General features: G+C 37.0%; 1 protein-coding gene and 1 pseudogene across 3 annotated transcripts in view; both read left to right on the plus strand.

Moving 5' to 3' along the window:
- LOC149557795 (hyperosmolality-gated Ca2+ permeable channel 2.1-like) overlaps positions 1–18,589 on the plus strand; it is a 177,095-nt gene that overhangs the window by 36,961 nt on the left and 121,545 nt on the right. For all 3 annotated transcript variants that reach the window (XM_089832288.1, XM_089832290.1, XM_089832289.1), the window contains exon 3: positions 3,073–3,228. In XM_089832288.1, coding sequence (XP_089688414.1) covers positions 3,073–3,228 — 156 coding nt within the window. The remainder of the gene's footprint in view (positions 1–3,072; positions 3,229–18,589) is intronic.
- On the plus strand, positions 8,370–13,652 carry LOC149557796 (eukaryotic translation initiation factor 3 subunit L-like; annotated as a pseudogene).

Raw genomic sequence — 18,589 nt, forward strand, 5'->3', positions numbered from 1 at the left:
AATTTGGTTAAGTCATAACCGGTACTGGGTTATTACATACTCTAATTAGTAATGTTGGTTAATAAGTGTGTACCAACACACATCTAGCTACAGGAGACCCTTAAAGATTTTGAGAAGTGTGAATGAAGTTGTAGCCATGTTTTACTTTTGGCATCAATGACCCCTATTTACAAAGAATAGCTAAAAATTACTATTGACTGTAAGAATGATGAAGATGGCTCTGCTAGGATGCAAATAGACAATTGCATGTGTGACTAATTCTTCTAATAGACAAGGAGAAGAAGATAAAGATGCAATATTTCACTGAAAGGATATTGTGGATTTGAAGCTCACTAGCCTGGGAGTGTTATTTAAGGGATCTGAGAAATTGCATTGGGGAGTTTTAAGGAATCAAAGAACATAGAGATATAGAGGATCCTTTTGTAAAGCTTGCATGTCAGTGCACCTTTTTGACCTCTGATGCAGATGTATGGAAGACCAAATGGGTGCAATTAAAGGTGATTTCATCATGGCATTTCGCCTCCATTTAAATAGGTTGCCGGTTTTTGATGATAAGCTGTGCTTGGCTATGTATATACACCTGCATATAAGTAATGTAGTTATGCTCTCCATTGCATTCTTTTTTGATGCATTCCCTAAGGGAGAGCTGGTAGAGTTGGTGGGAGTATGTGCAAATATTGAAAACATGTTTTGTGAAGAAGGATGTGTTTAGGATTGTCATAGATATAAATTTTGGTCTTAATGGAGTGATGTATGATAACACAGAACTTGTGCAGTGTTTTTGAGGACACCCTTTGTCCTTGATGTTAAAAGGGAAGAAATAAACTGTTTACGCAGAGTTCACAAGTGCTTCCATCAATGACAAAAGTGCAAATTGTTGCAAATATGTATATTGGGTTGTCATTCATGTCAAATATGGTCCGATAGGTGCGTACACCAGTGTAAGAGTAGGTTCTGGAGTTATGTAGTGATACTTTTGTAATTATTTGTTGGCATTGATGAATGGAGATTGTTGGAAATGATTGTTGAAGGTGTATCTAAATGTCTCAGGTCTTGTGGAGTGTTTTGGAGAAGATTTTAGTTGTTGGCACATGAAAATGGCTAAGCATGACTGTTCTAGAGAAAACCTATTAGATTGTGTTTTTCTTTTTGGTCTACATTGATGCATATTACACTGTGGCTGGAATATGTTGTTGGATGATGATAAAGGTTGTTAGAGCTTACCTTTCGCAGTTCCATTCAGTTTGCAACAAAAGTTATGATGTTTTGATTTTCAACATGATGTTCTGCAGCTTTGTGAAGGTCTGCACTTTATTCTATTTACATTTAGCCAATGCATATTAACAATTTTATGCTTTGGGGCTGATTCAAGGTATTTTGGTCCATGTGATAGCTTGCCGTGATAATGGTGATGATTATGGATTAAGAGGAAGGTGTGCTGACATGGTGTGATGCTCAACACATTTCATTTTTCTTCCGTATGCTATTGCATATGATATATTGTAAAGTGCAAAGGTGTGAATGTTCAGACAAACAAAGATGAAATGAATTATAGATGTATGATCAACAAACTGTAATCAATATTTCAGTGATTTGCAAGTCCTTGTATCTTGCCTAAGTTTGTGTGCTCTAGTCCACAAGGCCACAGTAGGAGCAGTGAGCTCCTTAGCCTCTTGCCTAAAACACTGAAATCAATTTTCATAAAGTGAGTGTGATTCTCATAATGCTTTTTCCTATATTGGGTTTTTCATGTAAAAGTCTTGGTGTCATTTGTGTTATTCTTTTTGTTTTAGTTACTTATTTCTGCACATATGCTTAATGGATGAATGGTAAATAATTGGTTAAGTTTTAATCCATGTTGATTCAACCTCCTCTCAGCATCCAAAAGATTTAGCTAACCATTGGAACATTTTATTTACCAATTACAATCTGATCAGGTCACCTAAACTAAAAAATTGTGAACGCCTGCATTTCTAGGTGTTATAAACTTATTCCATTATACTTTTGGCTTCCTTCCAACATGATGCTGGGTAATGAGGGCATTCCTCTTGCTATTGGAAGACACAAAAAGCGAGATAAACTGTAGCTGCTACCCCAAAATGTGCTATACTTATCAAACTCTGACCCATGTTAATAAATAAATCCTTTAAATTTTTTGAATTTTCGCAAAAAAGAGCAGATCTAAATCAGGGACCTTAGGTGTTCTTAAAGCCAATGGTTATTAATTAGAAAAAGCCTCAAAAACAAGCAAACTCTTGGCACGTAGTTCTGAAGACCCTCATTTTCTGTCATAAAATGATAAAAGCTTGCATTTAAAATATCATGCAGTGTGAAGAAGAGTATATAACGTGTGGCCGGGAAACCCCATGCATGAAGATAAAAACAGCCATGATTTTTTTAACATAATCCATTAAAAAATGCAGAATTGTAGCACAAAAATATATCTTCATTTTTAAACAGCATGCAATCGCTCAAAATTTTTGGCGTCAGGCAAGTTAATAGAAGAAACCACAAGTTTATCTAAATAAGTGTGCAAAACGTAGTGCTGAAGATCCTTCATGCAGCCTCACACGTCCAGAGGCAGGAAAAAACACCATGGTTTTTGCTCATAGTCTTGCATAATTAGAGTGAAAGAGGTCACATGATTTTTGCAGAGAAAAATTGCATTTTTCAGCAGAAAAGCCGTATGTGATTTTTGGAAAGAACCCACTCGATTTTTATGTAAAAGGCACCACAAATTTTATTAAAGAAAATTGTCAAAATCATTCTGAAAGAAAACCTTTTCTATGAAACCATAAAATTATCAACATATTTGATATGCAACAAAGGAGTTGAGAAATAATTTCTCTGTTGCAAATACATTTGACTACTGAGAAAGAAAACTAAATTGAAAGAAACAAAGAAAGTCTTTAAATACTATCCTAAAGACATAATTAATCATTATACTAAATATAACAATATAATTTTAATAGTCTTTTCAATTTGAAATTGTCAATTAAGATTAGTTAGTTTAATTAATTATTTTTATTTTTTCTTGATCTAATAATGAGTGCTTAGTTTTCTCTTGTGCAGTGTACGCATATTTGGGATCTCTGCTCTCCTATGTATATTTGTTTTGCTTCCAATAAATTACTCAGGGGCAAAGTTTCATTCTGGAGCTTTTTCTCGCATTCCTTTTGAATCATTAGATATATTCACCATATTACACATCCCACAGCGTTCCAAAAGGTAAGATGCTAGTGCTTTTTTTGATGCCCTGCAAAAAATGAAAACAAGTTGCTATTGTTTGCATACGTGTTTACAATGTGTTCTTTTTCGATTTTCTGTGAAAACTGAATGTGAGTTGCAAGTATTTCAATACTTTTTAATATGCATTTTTCACTTCAGAAGCTTGAAGACATTATTGACTTTTCTGATCAATCCCTTCTTGCTCTATAGATTCTGCTAGCAGGTGTTCACATGCTAGTTGAGTCTACAAGCAAAACACAAACACCACGAAGTTCATAAACTTATGCGAAGCTGCTATTTGTTGGAAGAAGATAACAGCTACAATATTGTAATTAGTATTTATATCATTCAGCTTTGAACAATTCCAAAGTACAACTCTTTTCATGACATTATATAAGTTCAATGATATTTCAAACAATTAGGGTGGTTTGATGCTTGACTGATAACTCTGAGGTACTAAATATCATCTGTATTTTATGAGCATACAGATAAAAAGTTTGAACTTGAATTTTCAAAACAACCCGAAATCATCCCATCCACTCCTGTGTCTCCTAATCATTATATCCTTAAATCTGCAAAAATCCCTTTTTTATTTTCTTTGTAAAATACTAAAATGGAATAAAGCCAATGATACTTTCTAGACTAAGCCTCAGGAGAAACCCAGGCTGAATCCGGGAGAACGCATGGGTACCCAAGGCTTGCGAGTGCCCAAAAACGGGCTCCACATGATATTCTTTTTAAATATTAAAACTTCTTAAAATCCTAATTTTGACAATAAAAAGCATGCATTTGTTCATTTGATGATATTTTATTCATCTATCAAGCATTTTTCACTATTTTTGCTTTATACAGTCCAACCTTCTCCTGTTGTCATATAAGAAACCAGAATACTGTGATGTTATGACAAGGAATTGGGATCTAGTACTTGAGTGTCCCGACTTAGATGCCACAGTTCACAACATGCTCAAGTCTCTTTAGATGATCAAGAGGCAACTTTACCACATGGCACAGGGTAAGCAAGTGGCACAGCTAGTGGTTCAAATAGAGTCGAAGTGAAACCAGATGATGACCTTAATGAATTTCAATACTAAATATGAAATATGACTTGTAATTTGAATTTTCATTGTGTAATGGAATTTTAAGACGTTTGCATAATATGAATACGATAAATGAGGTTTTTTATTGGCAATTATGTATCTTTGAGTATCGCACTTCTAACTTCTTTTTATTCTATATTTGAAGTTTTGAACCGATGATGAATAAATGTTGAACACGTACATGTATGAATCTACGATATATATATATATATATATATATATATATATATCAATTGGTGTGTGTGTGTGTACATATTTGAAAAAATCTATATATATATACCTGCAAAATTAGAAACTATCATTTTTTTTCTCTGCCAAACCTGAATCTGAATTTGTACTAGAACCAGGATCAGAAACCTGTCTTAAAATCAGCAATGAACTCTCCATTATTATAAACAATAAATGTGCATGTAAATTCAATTGCCTGAATTTGAAAACACGTACGAAGGCTACCAATCTCAATCCATTTGCAATGCTGAAATCTGGTGGACTAAATTTTTACATCAAATTCAGCAAATTTGTCACAGTTTTACTATGGAGATATTTCATCAACCTATTTGTATGTAATTTCTTTGAAGAGTTCTATGACTGCAATTGTTTATGATAATCTGGGTAATGGCTTTGAAACATATTTGCATCAATAATCATTCAAAAAAAGCTTAAGACATTATGTCAAGCAATCGTAATTTGTGTTGGTACACCTGATGCAGATTATGTTGAAAAGAAGTTAAGAGTGCATGTTTGATGTTCAATTGATCAGTTATTGTGTTGTTGTTGATGTGAATTTGAAGATTATTGGTTGACTATTTACTAGGAGCATTATTCTAGTATGTGCAAAGTGGAAATCAGCTAAAATTGTACAGTAGGAACTAAGGTGTGTGGTAGCTATGGATAACTAAGGTATATCTTATCATTGCGCAAGCTGAAAACAAGCTGTTCGAGAGTCTTGATGGACATAAGTGTGAAGTGTGTGGTAGCTATGGATCACTAAGGGATATCTTATGATGCATTGTCTACCATCACACAAGCTGAAAACAAGCTGGTCAAGAGTTATGATGGACTTAAGTGTGACAAAGCAGCTGGGTTGAATAGTCAGTGACAAATAGTGATTGATTTGATTGGTCTATAAACACTATGATGTTTCAGATATAAAGTTGTGTGATGATGTGGCATCAATGGGTTATTGAATTGGTCATACATTGGTTGTTGTGATTGAATCTCTCAAAGTTATGCACATTCATTAGAAGAAGTGAAAAAGGCTAGATGTTCTTCGTTGAATCGATGTGCAGCTCAAATTGTTGGTCAAGTGGATCTGGTAAATGTTGAATTAGGGTTTGGTAATATGTTTTGGTAACCTTGAGGTAAAATTCAAGTGTAATACATGTTGGTTAAGGAAGTGGCCGTCCTAGAGATTGAAGTGCATATTTATATGACAAAATGTTGTTGTTGTATATGTATAGATTGTGAGTGGTGTGTTCTATCAAGCTAGTAGTTAAATTCCTACAAGAAGTAGATGTTGAGCTGAATTGGATTATTACAAGCAATTGATAAGTGATATAACCAGCTCATTTGAATGCTAACAAGTTCTCCAAGTCTAAATCCCTTAATTGGGCCACTCATAACAAGGCGAGCAGGATTCTAACAACCTTGAAGATTAATTTCCTTTACCAAGTTGGTCATTAGCTTGAGTTAGAAATTCTTGTATGAGGTTACTCGTAATAGGGTAAAGCTCCTAATAGGGCTAGAGGAAAATCCCTTAATTGGGTGATTCCTACCAGGGTCTTCTAACAGGGCATTATTGTAAGCTCCCAACAAGGCTAGGCCTTTAACCAAGCACATTTTAGAAGAGTGGAAATATTTGTAATGTTCTGTTCTTGGCAGTACTTGACGAAGGTATTCTCGGAGGCAATTCACCCAGAAATTCTTGCACTAGCGACACTTAAAACAACCTTTTGGATTCTTGTTGTATGGTTGGAAGAAAATAGTGGTCACATGATTCGGTGGTGGGTGTACGATGAGTCTCCTAATAGGGCTAGAGGCAAATCCCTTAATTGGGTGATTCCTAGCAGGGTCTTCTAATGGGGCATTATTGTAAACTCCTAACAAGGCTAGGCCTTTAACCAAGCACATTTTAGAAGAGTGCAAATATTTGTAATGTTCCGTTCTTGGTAGTACTTGACGAAGGTATTCTCGGAGGCAATTCACCCAGAAATTCTTTCACTAGCGACACTCAAAACAACCTTTTGGATTCTTGTTGTATGGTTGGAAGAAAATAGTGGTCACATGCATTGGTGGTGGGTGTATGATGAGTAAGAGCCGTACGGAAGTGGCCAAGATTGGTCGTACGGTGTGTGGGATCTGTACGGTATTGGGAATGAATAGGTGTAGGGGCCGTACGGTAGTGAGTAAGATAGGGCCGTATAGTGCATGTGGAAGCCGTACTGTAGTAGGGAGGATAGGGCCGTACGGCGTATGTGAAAGCTGTATGGTAGTGGGGAGGACAAGTCCATACGGTGTATGTGGAAGCCATACAATGGGGTGGTTGGAGGTGGTAAAACCCCTAACTCGACTTACACTTAAACAACTCCAATTCCCTTACTAATCAATCATTTGACATTTTGTCAAATACTTTGCAAGCAATGTCTGCCACTATTGAAATAATTCCAAGTTGACTCCAACTGATAATGCTGAATGATATGCTATATGTTTTTCAGTTTAATGTTTGTTTGAAACAGGTTTGCAAAGCCAAACATACAAATTATCAATGCAAAGACTGTTAATGGTTTTACAATAAAATGTTACCACTTTACATTCAATTCAGATTTGTAAGCATAACCCTATTGAATGCAATATCAACACAATGATTGACTGCAATGAGTAGTTTGCACAATTGTTATTTCTGATCACTATCTAGACATCAATTAATTTTGCATGAACCTGGGAATGAATAATTGATTCACAGCAGGCCTGTACAGATTAAACCTCCTAATTCCCTGTCCAATCTGCTCACACACCTTGCAATTCGCAACTTCCTTCCCAATGTCAGATTGCAAACACCCAAAACTAGTTGCCTCAGCAGCAGACTCTCGGGCTTGTTGTGGTGACAACAGCTTGCTAACACAATAAATCCACACTCAATCAGGATGCTGAAATGCCAGATCTGATTGCTTCAATTCAACACAAAAAATTACAACTTCCAAGTGTCTGAATGCAAAATCTCTCTCCACAAAATGCAGCTGCCCAAGCATATGAAGTAGCGCCGGGCTATAAGAGGTAATGAACACCTATTTGCAAAGATTTGTGTTGCCAAGAAACAAAGCTATACGCTGAAAAGGCAGGGTGAATGTGCACCAAAAAGTAGAAGAGAAAATCGCACCATAGGCAGATATACTATGCACTTGATTTCCATAGTTCCCACTCTTAATTCTCAGCAATAGAACTCTTCCCAATTGCAGTCAAAACAATAAGAGAAGGTCCCCAATTTACTTCAATAGAAAATTCCTCCTTAGCTACAATAGAAACAATAAGAGAAGTAAGGCAAACTTAGCTATACCTCAGCAGCTAAATTGCGGAACGATTGCAAATGAAATACACAATACTCAGAATTTCTCGGACTTATAGTTCCGATCTCTCAGACAAGGGTGCTAGTTTGGATACGCCAGTATGGGCGCTCCCAACAATCTATTCTTCAGTTTTGAGAAGGCGGTCTCCTGCTCAGAAGTCCAGATGTATGGTTCTCCTTTTTGTGTCAACTTGTCCAGGGGTAGAGCAATTCTGGCAAAGTTCTTTATAAACCGTTTGTAATACTCAATGTGTTTGAGAAAGGACTTTACTCCCGATACGTCCATCGGGGCTTCCATTTCCACTATCACCCTTACTTTATCTGGGTCAATCTTTAACCTTGTCTTGCAGACTATGTGCCCAAGTATTTTTCCTTGAGGAACCATAAACTGACATTTCTTTGGATTTAATGCCAGCCTCGCTCATCAACACCTCTCCGTACATTGTTGAAGTGCCTTTAAGTGGTTGGCTTGTCCACTGAAAATGGACCAATCATCCGGAAATGCATGGAAGTTGCCTACCAACATTTTGTCAAATATGTGCAAAATGATCCTTTGGAATGTCGTGGGTGCGTTACACAATCAGAAGGGCATTCGGTCCTCGGCAACAAAGCCAAATGTTCAGCCCGTGGTGAACAGGAAAGAAAACATATAATCACTGCAAAATACTATTCATTATCAAATGCTTTTCCGTACACAACAATGATATTCCTTACAATGATAATGATGCCAAAATACATAAGTGTCCACACTTCACAATATTTATAATGTCCGAAACGGTGCCAATGAAATAACACAATCGTCGCCGCACTTGTAACTATCTAACTACCCATTTTGCCGGACAACAATAATCTACAAGATTAAATCAACATTTTCAATATTTTCTTTAAGTTTGTTTAAACGTGTTCTCAACTTTGTAGATTCTGAAGACATTGTGTGTAATCCATTAGCATGCAACCCGATTACATGTACCTTTAGGTATATAATCTAATAAGTCTTCTTTCTTTGTGTGACTAGTTAAGGTGGTTGAGTTTCTCTCAACTTCTCCTTTCCTCTCTCACTAGAAATAATCATTTTTTCATATGCAAGAAAGATTTGCAAAATTTTATGCAAGCATAATTGTGATTTATAGTATAAGTTCGAAGAGAAGTGAATAGAGGATACAGTTTGTTTCAAAGCTATATCTGTAAACGATTGTGGTAGTACAAATTAAAAGCTGTGACTGCAATTCGTGTTGCTATCTTTAGTTCATGTTAATCTTGTTTATATTTGGAGCAAAGTTAGAAGAAGAAACAATCTGTTTTGAAGTTGTGTTTGTAAGCAATTGTGGTAGTATAAATTGGAAGTTGTGATTGCAATTTATATTGCTTTTTTTAATCTACGCATATTGTTAGAATCAGTTACTCTCATGTTTGTATTTGAGATAAGTTATAGGCTTAGAATTTCAAAATTGTCTACTTCTAGTAGAGATTTACCTTTATAAAATAGAAGAAATAGATTTAGATATAAGCCGGTACGCTTTAAATTAGTCTGTGAGTTGGTGTGAGTTTATCGGTATCATTGTTTCCAATTTTAAGATAGAAATGTAGTTAAGAGATTCATCTTGTCCATTACCCATTCCAAGAGTAAGTGAATACCTTCCTGGAACAAGCGGAAACAATACTGGTAGCACCCTTTCAAAGTGTATCCATAGACTTCTTGTTTACATTGAGTTGATCCAAGGAACGGTGAAAACGGGGAGCCTTCACTTTAAGGTAGGTGAGACTTTGTCTCACACGCTATGGCTGGTGCTCCTATTTTGCAACAAATGATATTCAAACTATTGATTGCAAAATATCCACCCAACACTCACGATTACCTCCAAGACATTCACAGACCAGCCGACTATATCCTGGAAGTGCTAGTGGCCACTAGAGAAGTAAACAAAGCACATGTCCTTCCCATAAAGTACCGTGATAGACTTTTTGTGAAATTAGCTTCTAGAATGGAAATTTCTCATGCCTAACAATATGAAAAACACATGCCCAACATCATGTGATACCCATCCCAACAATATGTAACATTCATGTGAGCAATAGGAAGTACTCTCTTTAGAAAATCCTCCCAAAATTTCATTCATTAGTTGGCTTCTATCACTCTCTGGATATGGTGCCTTGAATAAAACCAATGTAATAACGTTTTATCCAAAAAATGGAGAAACAATAATTTATTGTGTGCTTGCAAACCTCAGATAAATTCTTCATCCAATATTGCTCGTTAAGAATTATGTGTGAATCCACTATGAAATGTGCCTTGCTTGGCCTTCTTTTCTTATTGGGGTCAAGTGATAGTACTTATGCCCAAGTTTAAGACATACCTGGAAGTTGAATTTTTGCCATCAATAGAGCCTCCCTTATTTGAGTCTATACAATCTATGAGTCGAAGATATTTGCCACATGCATAGAGGATGACGTTTCCTTGACATAACGTAGGATGCGCTTCTCTATAGCAGCATAGCCTAATGATCTAAAAAGGAGTTGTCACAAAGCGAGAGATATGTAACTCACAACAAAGTTGAGATTGGGTCTCGGAGGGGTGATAGATCAAATCGCCACAAAGTTGTTTGCTTGTAGATTCATTCTCAACAAAAAGACTAGTTTTGGTTGATAACTTTAGACCAAACTCCAAAGGTGTAGATGGAAGTTTATATTCCTGCATTTTGAAATTGTCAAGTAGAGCTTGTGTTAGACTAAGAGATAGAGATTTCATTTGATTGTAGCCAAACCATGACACCTAAGTGGTAGTGTGGAAGCCCAAGGTCGATCATGTTAAAACTTAGTATAAATTCTATTTGCTTTTTTGAATCGTAGATGCCAAAGTGCCAGTGATGATAAAATCATCAACATAAATAACCAGAAGTGTGCTGTCACTGCCAATAGTCTTACATATAGATTTGAGTTAGGACACCTCTAGAAACCTCGATCTATGAGATATTTATCAATTTTCATGTACCATGCCCAAGGAGTCTATTTGAGGTCATTGAGTTCTTTTACCAATATGAGCACTTGGTGTTCTTTATCAACAACCTTGAATCTAGGACATTGTGTCATGTTAACCTCTTCCTATAACTCACCATTTAGGAAGGCACTCTTGACGTGTACTTGCTGGACCTTGTAGTGACATTGAGTTTTCATGGCTACGACTAATCTAATGGTGCTCATCTTTGTTGTTGGAGAAAAGGTCTTGTCATAATCAATTCCTTCACGCTAATAGAAGCCCTTGGCAACAAGATGAGCCTTGCATTTATCTAATGTACCATCAGCCTTGTATTTGACTTTGTAGAACCATTTGCATCTAATGGGTTTCTTTCTTGAAGATGTGACAAAACTTAAGTGTTTTTTTCAAAAGATTGTGATACTCAGTTTGCATAGCTTCTTCCCACTAAGTTATACTTTTGTCACAGTGTATATTTGAACCCCATACAACTTTTATCTAATGGTTTGACTTTGTAGAACCATTTGCATCTAATGGGTTTCTTCCTTGAAGGAAGACGTGACATAACCCAAGTGTTTTTTCAAAAGACCGTGATACCTAGTCTTCCTAGCTTTTTCCCACTAAGTTATACTTTTGTCTCAATGTATGTTTGAGCCCCATACATACTGCGAATGTTGGCCATGAGAGCAAAAATTGTGAATCTAGGAGGCTTTCTCTTCTCCCAAGCAATTCTACCCTTGATGAGTTCATTATTAGGAGGATCACCAATTGTCTTAGCCTACCATTTAGGCTAGAGAGTAGAAGTGCCAACATTAGAAGCAAGAGGTGCAATAAGAGCATCATCATCAAAAAGATCAGTAGATGAATCTTAAGAAAACTAGGTGGTATAGCTGCATGTTTGGGTGATCTCGTAGGAGAAAGAATTGATGGAGAGGCAAGAATAGGAACAAGTAGAGCCTTTCTAGTTGAAGCCCTCCCATCAGGTGGACCTAATGGAAGAAGGGCACCCAAGTCTTAAGCTTTGAGAGACTGATCCTTGAAATCCATTGTTGGAGGAGAGCGTTGAAATGATCTCGTTCCTCGTTAAAGACCGCCTCATGACTAAAGATGAGATGATTAATCTCAATGTCAACTAGTAGATAGCCTTTGTAATTATCACTGTACTCACTTAACATGCTTTTCTGCCTTGTGGCATTTAACTTTGTTGTAATGTCCCCTCTTCTTGTGTAATGTCCCTTCTTTGGGGACATTAGAAATATTAAGAGGGAATGAATTTATAATATTAAATTTGACTATGTAAACCAGAGGTTTATTATTAGAGGTCAAATTAATATTCTTTGTGGTCACAAAAGGAAGTTGAAGGGTCATCCCTGCGAGAATAAAAGGAGAAGAGGCTCCTTCCTTATGCATGCTTGATTTACTATTCAGATTTTCAGTTCTCCCTTGTGAGAGTCATTCAGAAAGCTTCAACTTTTAGCCCGTGTGAGGATGTAGCCCCTCGTACAAGCAAGCAGTGGACGGAAACCCATTGCTAGTGGAGATATCATTTCAGGTGTCTTGGTTGTGCTTACAGGTTCTTCTCTCAAGTTTCCATTTTGACTGTAGAATTGTGTTTAAGATTGGATTGTGGTTTCATGTTTATTGTATTGCTGTTGTATAATACAATAACGTTTAGAAGTTATTTGGAAGTTGCTGGTTATTATACTGCTGATGAATAAGACAATAAGTTGCTTTCGGATTGGTTGGAAGGTTGTTGGTTTAGTACTTTGATTTTGTAATGCATTTTCCTTTTGCTTGAGTCTTTAGTATCATTTTAGAAAAGACAGATTTATTGGAGAGAGCTTCGGGTTTATTTGCTGTTCTTATTTTTCATTTGCATGTGGATGTATTGCTGGGTGTGTTATTTAAGAGTGAGTTTGAGTAAATACCTATCTCGAATCTCATCTGTTATTCATATTGCTAGTTATTTGTTAAATGGGTTTGTTCTCTGAGATGTACATTTAAAAAAGGAAAATGAAAAATTGGATTCAGGATAGTACAATACTGGTTGAATTTATTACAGTATTGGTACGGGTCTTTACAATGGTATTAGAGCTGGTTTTCTTGCCAGCCTGTGAGATTGATATCAAAAATGAATCTATAAAGTTGTTATTAGAATTATCAAGGCATTGGATGTATATGGTGTGCTGAATTATTTGCAAGCTCTTGTTGAGAAGTCTATGATCATACAGATTTTAGAGGAAGAGAAAGATGGCAACTTAACTTTCACGGCAACTGATGGGTATGATTACAATGGTGGAAGCAATGTTCTGAAGGTTCTGGGTTACTTCAGTATCGTGGGTCTTCTTCGTGTGCATTGCTTGCTTGGAGACTATTATAGTCAACTCAAGTGCTTGGCACCAATAGATGTTAACCAGACAGGTGTTTACAATTCAGTAATTGGAAGCCACATCACAACAATATACTATTATGGTTTCACAACTCTTATGTTGAGAAGGTATGTTGAGGCAATAAAGGCATTCAATCAGGTTCTATTGTATATAATTAAGACTAAACAATTTCATCGAGAATCTCCACAGTTTGATCAAATTTTATGTATGCTTTGTTGGCTATCTGTCCCTCTCTTTGTCCACAAGTCAAGCTTGTTGAAGAAAATGTGAATGGTGATTCATATTTTCATATGTATGGTCAAAAGCAAAAGGGCAAATATCACTATTCAAACGAATGCCTAAGCGATGACACGAGGACAAGTCAGGGATCAATAAAGTTCGAGAACAATGCCTTTTTTATTTAATTGTCAATGCTATCAGGTAGTGTTGTGAATAATATTTGAAAGTTCGAGCTTAGTGCTTAAGTGATCTTGGAAGTGGTCGCAATCGTTGGATAAACTTGGGCATCCCCACCCATGTCAGATAGTGGACGTCAACTGGGTGGTTGTGGTTATTTGAGATGCCAACAGAGTTGGAGTCGTGAGGAGAAGGTAGTTTAAGACAGGAGGATTATTATGTAGTGGAATGACCTTCCACAATACCATTCGCAGGTAAACATAGACTGGTCGGGGTGGGACATCTATTCTTCCATTTGCGAGTGACAACCAATTTCTATTCAGCTTCGAACTCTACTTCCAACTTGGCGACAAGGAATTCGGGCATTCGCATGGGATGTTATTGAGCAAAACAATATAAATTGTGGCATGAGAAATCATCACACTGGTAAAGGAAGACGTGGTATTGCTACTCAGTAAAGGCAGAAATTCCGTAACGTATGCACTCAAGGGATACTTTTTCATTAAAAACGATTGCCCAATTGATAGGATTGAGACCACCTTCCCTACACCAGCCCATGGGTTGACTCATACAAGACAGTTATGTCCAGGTGTCACAGCATCATCCATAACCACTGCAGGAGTCGGTTTTTTCTTCAACGCACAACTGCTGGAGGATTAGTAGTTGGTAACGGAATTTAACGCATGTGTGCCAGTTGCCTACAAACCCAGGTGGAATTAATAACCTCATTCTATGGAGAAGGCAGGTGGAGTTTGCGGAGAATATCCTTTACAAGCGTTATTTTATCCGGATAACGTGCTCGTTCCTGGCGGAAGGCATTATTCATCATTTTTTGATAATCAATTCGAATTAAATGCCAGGTGTAGAGCGGTGCTTGAAATGTTATAGCTATTGCATCTATTTGCAGTCAAGAAGATTTTCACTTTCGAACAAATGAAGTCTATTCCTTCACGTGAGGGAGTTGAAAGCTTTGAAGAGTCTATTTGGAAGCTCACACATCATGAAAATTTAGAGGTGTAAAAGCTTGCTCGTCAAATTATAGAGATCTGGGATATTTTACCTATTCGAAAATCGTTTGAGGTAAAGCAATCACCCCGTTGACCTTCGCTTATTAAAGCCAACAATCAAACCTGGAGAAAGGACAAGCTTCCTCTAAATCATAAGGCATCTTTTTCAATCAAATCCAGCATGCTAGAAAAACCTGAAGATGGTGCAATAACAAATTGTGGGCAACTCATTGATGAGAAAGAGACTGCCAGGGTAACAGAAGAGAGAGAATGGAGTAATATTTGAGCTTGGTAATGAATGTAATTCAAATGAACCGAACTCTTTTAGAAATGGTGAAAGGACATGTAATTTGGGAGACTCAAGGCAGTCCCTTGGAGCTAAGAAACAGCGATCAGATTCATCATCAAAAGATGAAACTCCTGGAGATTATTCTTGTGCACAAGAACAAAAGAGCTTTCCTCCAATTAATGTTTCAGAGGAAAGACAGTGGCTCCTAGGTCCGAGAAGAAAATCCTAGGAAGAAGGGGGGAATAGTGGATGGGATGGTGCTTTTTGTGGCAACGTTTCTAGCCTTGATTTGTCAGCAGATGTTGCTGACAATGCAGCATTGTCACCTGTAGTTGTTGCAAAAGCTTATATGGGTGTGCGACCTACGTGGGTGCTGCCCTGCAAATCAATTGAAAGTGGTTACCTAAGTAATAATCGCTCTTTTGTTCCAACAACAAAAGAACTCTGGTCAGGTAGTAAAGGCCATCACGAGGAAAGATATAGGACTCCTACACCTTCAAGTTCTTGGAACAACACCCAGAGATTAACTTATAGTCCTTATTCCAAAGCTGGTCTAACACGGACCCCATATTATTGGGGTGCTTATTCACAACATTCTATTCAGAGGATAGATAATGCAACAAAAGATGATATGACATTTTCTTTGTTCACACAACATCAACACCCTGGTACAGGTGGATATGAGACATTAAAGAGGAGTTTTGTGATGAATGATGCTAACATTGAACTAGTTCGAAGAACTCGTCAAAAGTCATTTGGAAATGTATTGTCATTATCTACACCATATAAAGAGAGTATAGCAAATTTTTTTGGTGTGCCTGCACAATCAAGTTTGACAGCACAAAAAATCCTTGAAAATAGTAATGTGAAGTTATCTTTGAAGCCTTCTGAATAATAGTTGGCCTCTGTGAAAGATAAAATCGCAAATCAAGTGTTTGAGAGTGTTGCCAATGCAAATACTATGAAGATACAAGTATAGATAGGCCAGCAGTCAAAATCTATTATAAGAGCAGAGGTGCTCGATATTTATAGGGAATATAAAACTCTTCCTACCCAAATTCAGAATAATCTATCATTCAATGATTATATGGTTTTTTATCTCGACCAGCAAAATAAGATTGAGATGGCAAAAAGAGAGTATTTGGATTTGGTTCAGTATCTTCTTGCAAGGGGCTAGGACAAAAATGTGTATGAAGAATTTCCAACAGATCACAAGCTTTGAGTAGAGGTTCAAGAAGAAGAAGAGCTGTCAACTACTATTGATGTACAACTTTCCAACGACCACGTAGAAGGAGTTACCCAAGGTACAAGTTTTTAATGCTGGTGAAATGGAGGTTAGGTTTGACAAATAGACGGATGAGGGTGGTTGCACTCGAGATTATTGCAAGTTGGAACCTTTGTACAGTGAATCTTTTAATGTTGATGCCCATGACATAAAATTAGAACATATCGAGATGACCCTACCAAATAATGAACCGCTTCAAAATGACAATCATGGAATGCACACCTTAAGGAGTCAGTTGAAGGTTAATGAAGATAGAATTGTGACTTCTCTAGTACAGTATGACGGCACTCACAAGTTGGTTGAGGATATCAATAGGAAGGCATGGAGGGAAGAGGAAGACGATTGGCTTGTCGCTGATCTGTAGATGGTCAAAAATGCTTGTGAAACCATGAAATCAGAATATTTGCACTTGCTTTCTGATAGGGATAACATTCTTAAGGTTGCAGAAATTCATATTGATCAGCTGGATAAAGAAAGGAATGAGATTATGGAGCTCAAAAGGGAGCTTAAGGTTACTCACGAGGCGCTGGATGAGGGCCGATTTTCTCTTCAGGAATCAAAAAATCAGATTAGGAACATGAATCACTCTCAAGAGCAGGAGGTTAAAGAGAGTCAGGAGTTTTTTCTAGAAGTGATTGATGAACTTGATAGCATTCAGCAAACGTATGCCTTGGATAATTGTCCCAAGCGATCAGGTACCCAAGTTTCGTATCACTTTCAGCTTATCGATAACCTTGTGTCTGAAGTTGACGTTGATTGGATTTCCAATAATCCTCTTTTTGAAATAAACGAAGACTCTCCTTTTGGTTATCATGATGAAGATGAAGATGATTTCGGGATATGGAATTTTGGTATGATTCCTAGCAAAGAATATGGGTCATAGGATGGGAGGAGCGAATTGACTACGGTTATGCATCACAGAACCAGTCCACATTGGGTTCTTGTTTCCACACCATACTGAAGTTGTTTGGATTATTTACATCAGCCCTTGGACAGATTTGGTATAGTTTTGAGGAGAGTTATGTGTTGGTCGTAGGTAGTGCTCTTTCAGATTCATTCTCATTCATAGTACCTATGTATCCAGAGGTTATCCAGATTGATGATGACAGTATGGCATTTGCTGCACCTAGAGTGCTACTTTCAGCTTTTGAGCAGTTCATTTCTTACATCATCCACTTAGTTAGGTTTTCACATTCTACTAGATTATACATGGACCCTGGATATATTTCTATCTCATCATAGTAGTGGAGCAGCGTAACCGAGTTTAGGATCCAAGTGTTGGCAAATTGTATCTATGGTTGGACGAGGATTTTGTTGTGGTCCTATTTAGTTTGAGGCTGATTATGGTGTTGATCAGTTTACAAGTGCAGCATTTCTTCGAAGATTAATATGGGATCCAGGAATTTGGTTGATAGGTATTTTGCAAAGTTGTACCGTGCTTCATAGTTTGACCAAGTTTGTTGTCAATTTGGGCTACTGGATTAACTACAGATTTATATGAGATCCTAGTACATATTGCTTGAGGGCAAGTAATCTCAAGGAGGGGAGATTAGTAATGTCCCTTCTTTGGGGACATTAGAAATATTAAGACTAAGAGGGAACAAATTTATAATATTAAATTTGACTATGTAAGCCCGAGGTTTATTACTAGAGGTCAAATTAATATTCTTTGTGGTCAGAAAAGGACGAGGAGAGATAAGACGAAACCCAGAAAGGAAGTCGAAGGGTCATTGTTGCGAGAATAAAAGGAGAAGAGGCTCCTTCCTTATGCATGCTTGATTTACTATTCAGATTTTCAGTTCTCTCTTGTGAGAGTCATTCAGAAAGCTTCAGCTTTCAGCCCGTGTGAGGACGTAGCCCCTCGTGCAAGCAAGCAGTGGACGCAAACCCATTGCCAGTGGAGATATCATTTCAAGTGTCTTGGTTGTGCTTATAGCTTCTTCTCTCAAGTTTCCAATTTGACTGTAGAACTGTGTTTAAGATTGGATTGTGGTTGGATGGCTATTGTATTGCTGTTGTATAATACAATAACGTTTAGAAGTTATTTGGAAGTTGCTGGTTATTATACTGCTGATGAATAAGACAATAAGTTGCTTCCAGATTGGTTGGAAGGTTGTTGGTTATTACTTTGATTTTGTAATGCATTTTCCTTTTGCTTGAGTCTTTAGTATCAGTTTAGAAAAGACAGATTTATTGGAGAGAGCTTCGGGTTTATTTGCTGTTCTTATTTTTCATCTGCACGTGGATGTATTGTTGGGTGTGTTATTTAAGAGTGAGTTTGGGTAAATACCTATCTCAAATCTCATCTGTTATTCATATTGCTGGTTATTTGTTAAATGGGTTCGTTCTTTGAGATGTACATTT

The sequence above is a fragment of the Cupressus sempervirens genome, chromosome 5, assembly GCF_028749045.1.
Source record: "Cupressus sempervirens isolate cs-2001-9-10 chromosome 5, ASM2874904v1, whole genome shotgun sequence".
NCBI classification, from domain to species: domain Eukaryota; kingdom Viridiplantae; phylum Streptophyta; class Pinopsida; order Cupressales; family Cupressaceae; genus Cupressus; species Cupressus sempervirens.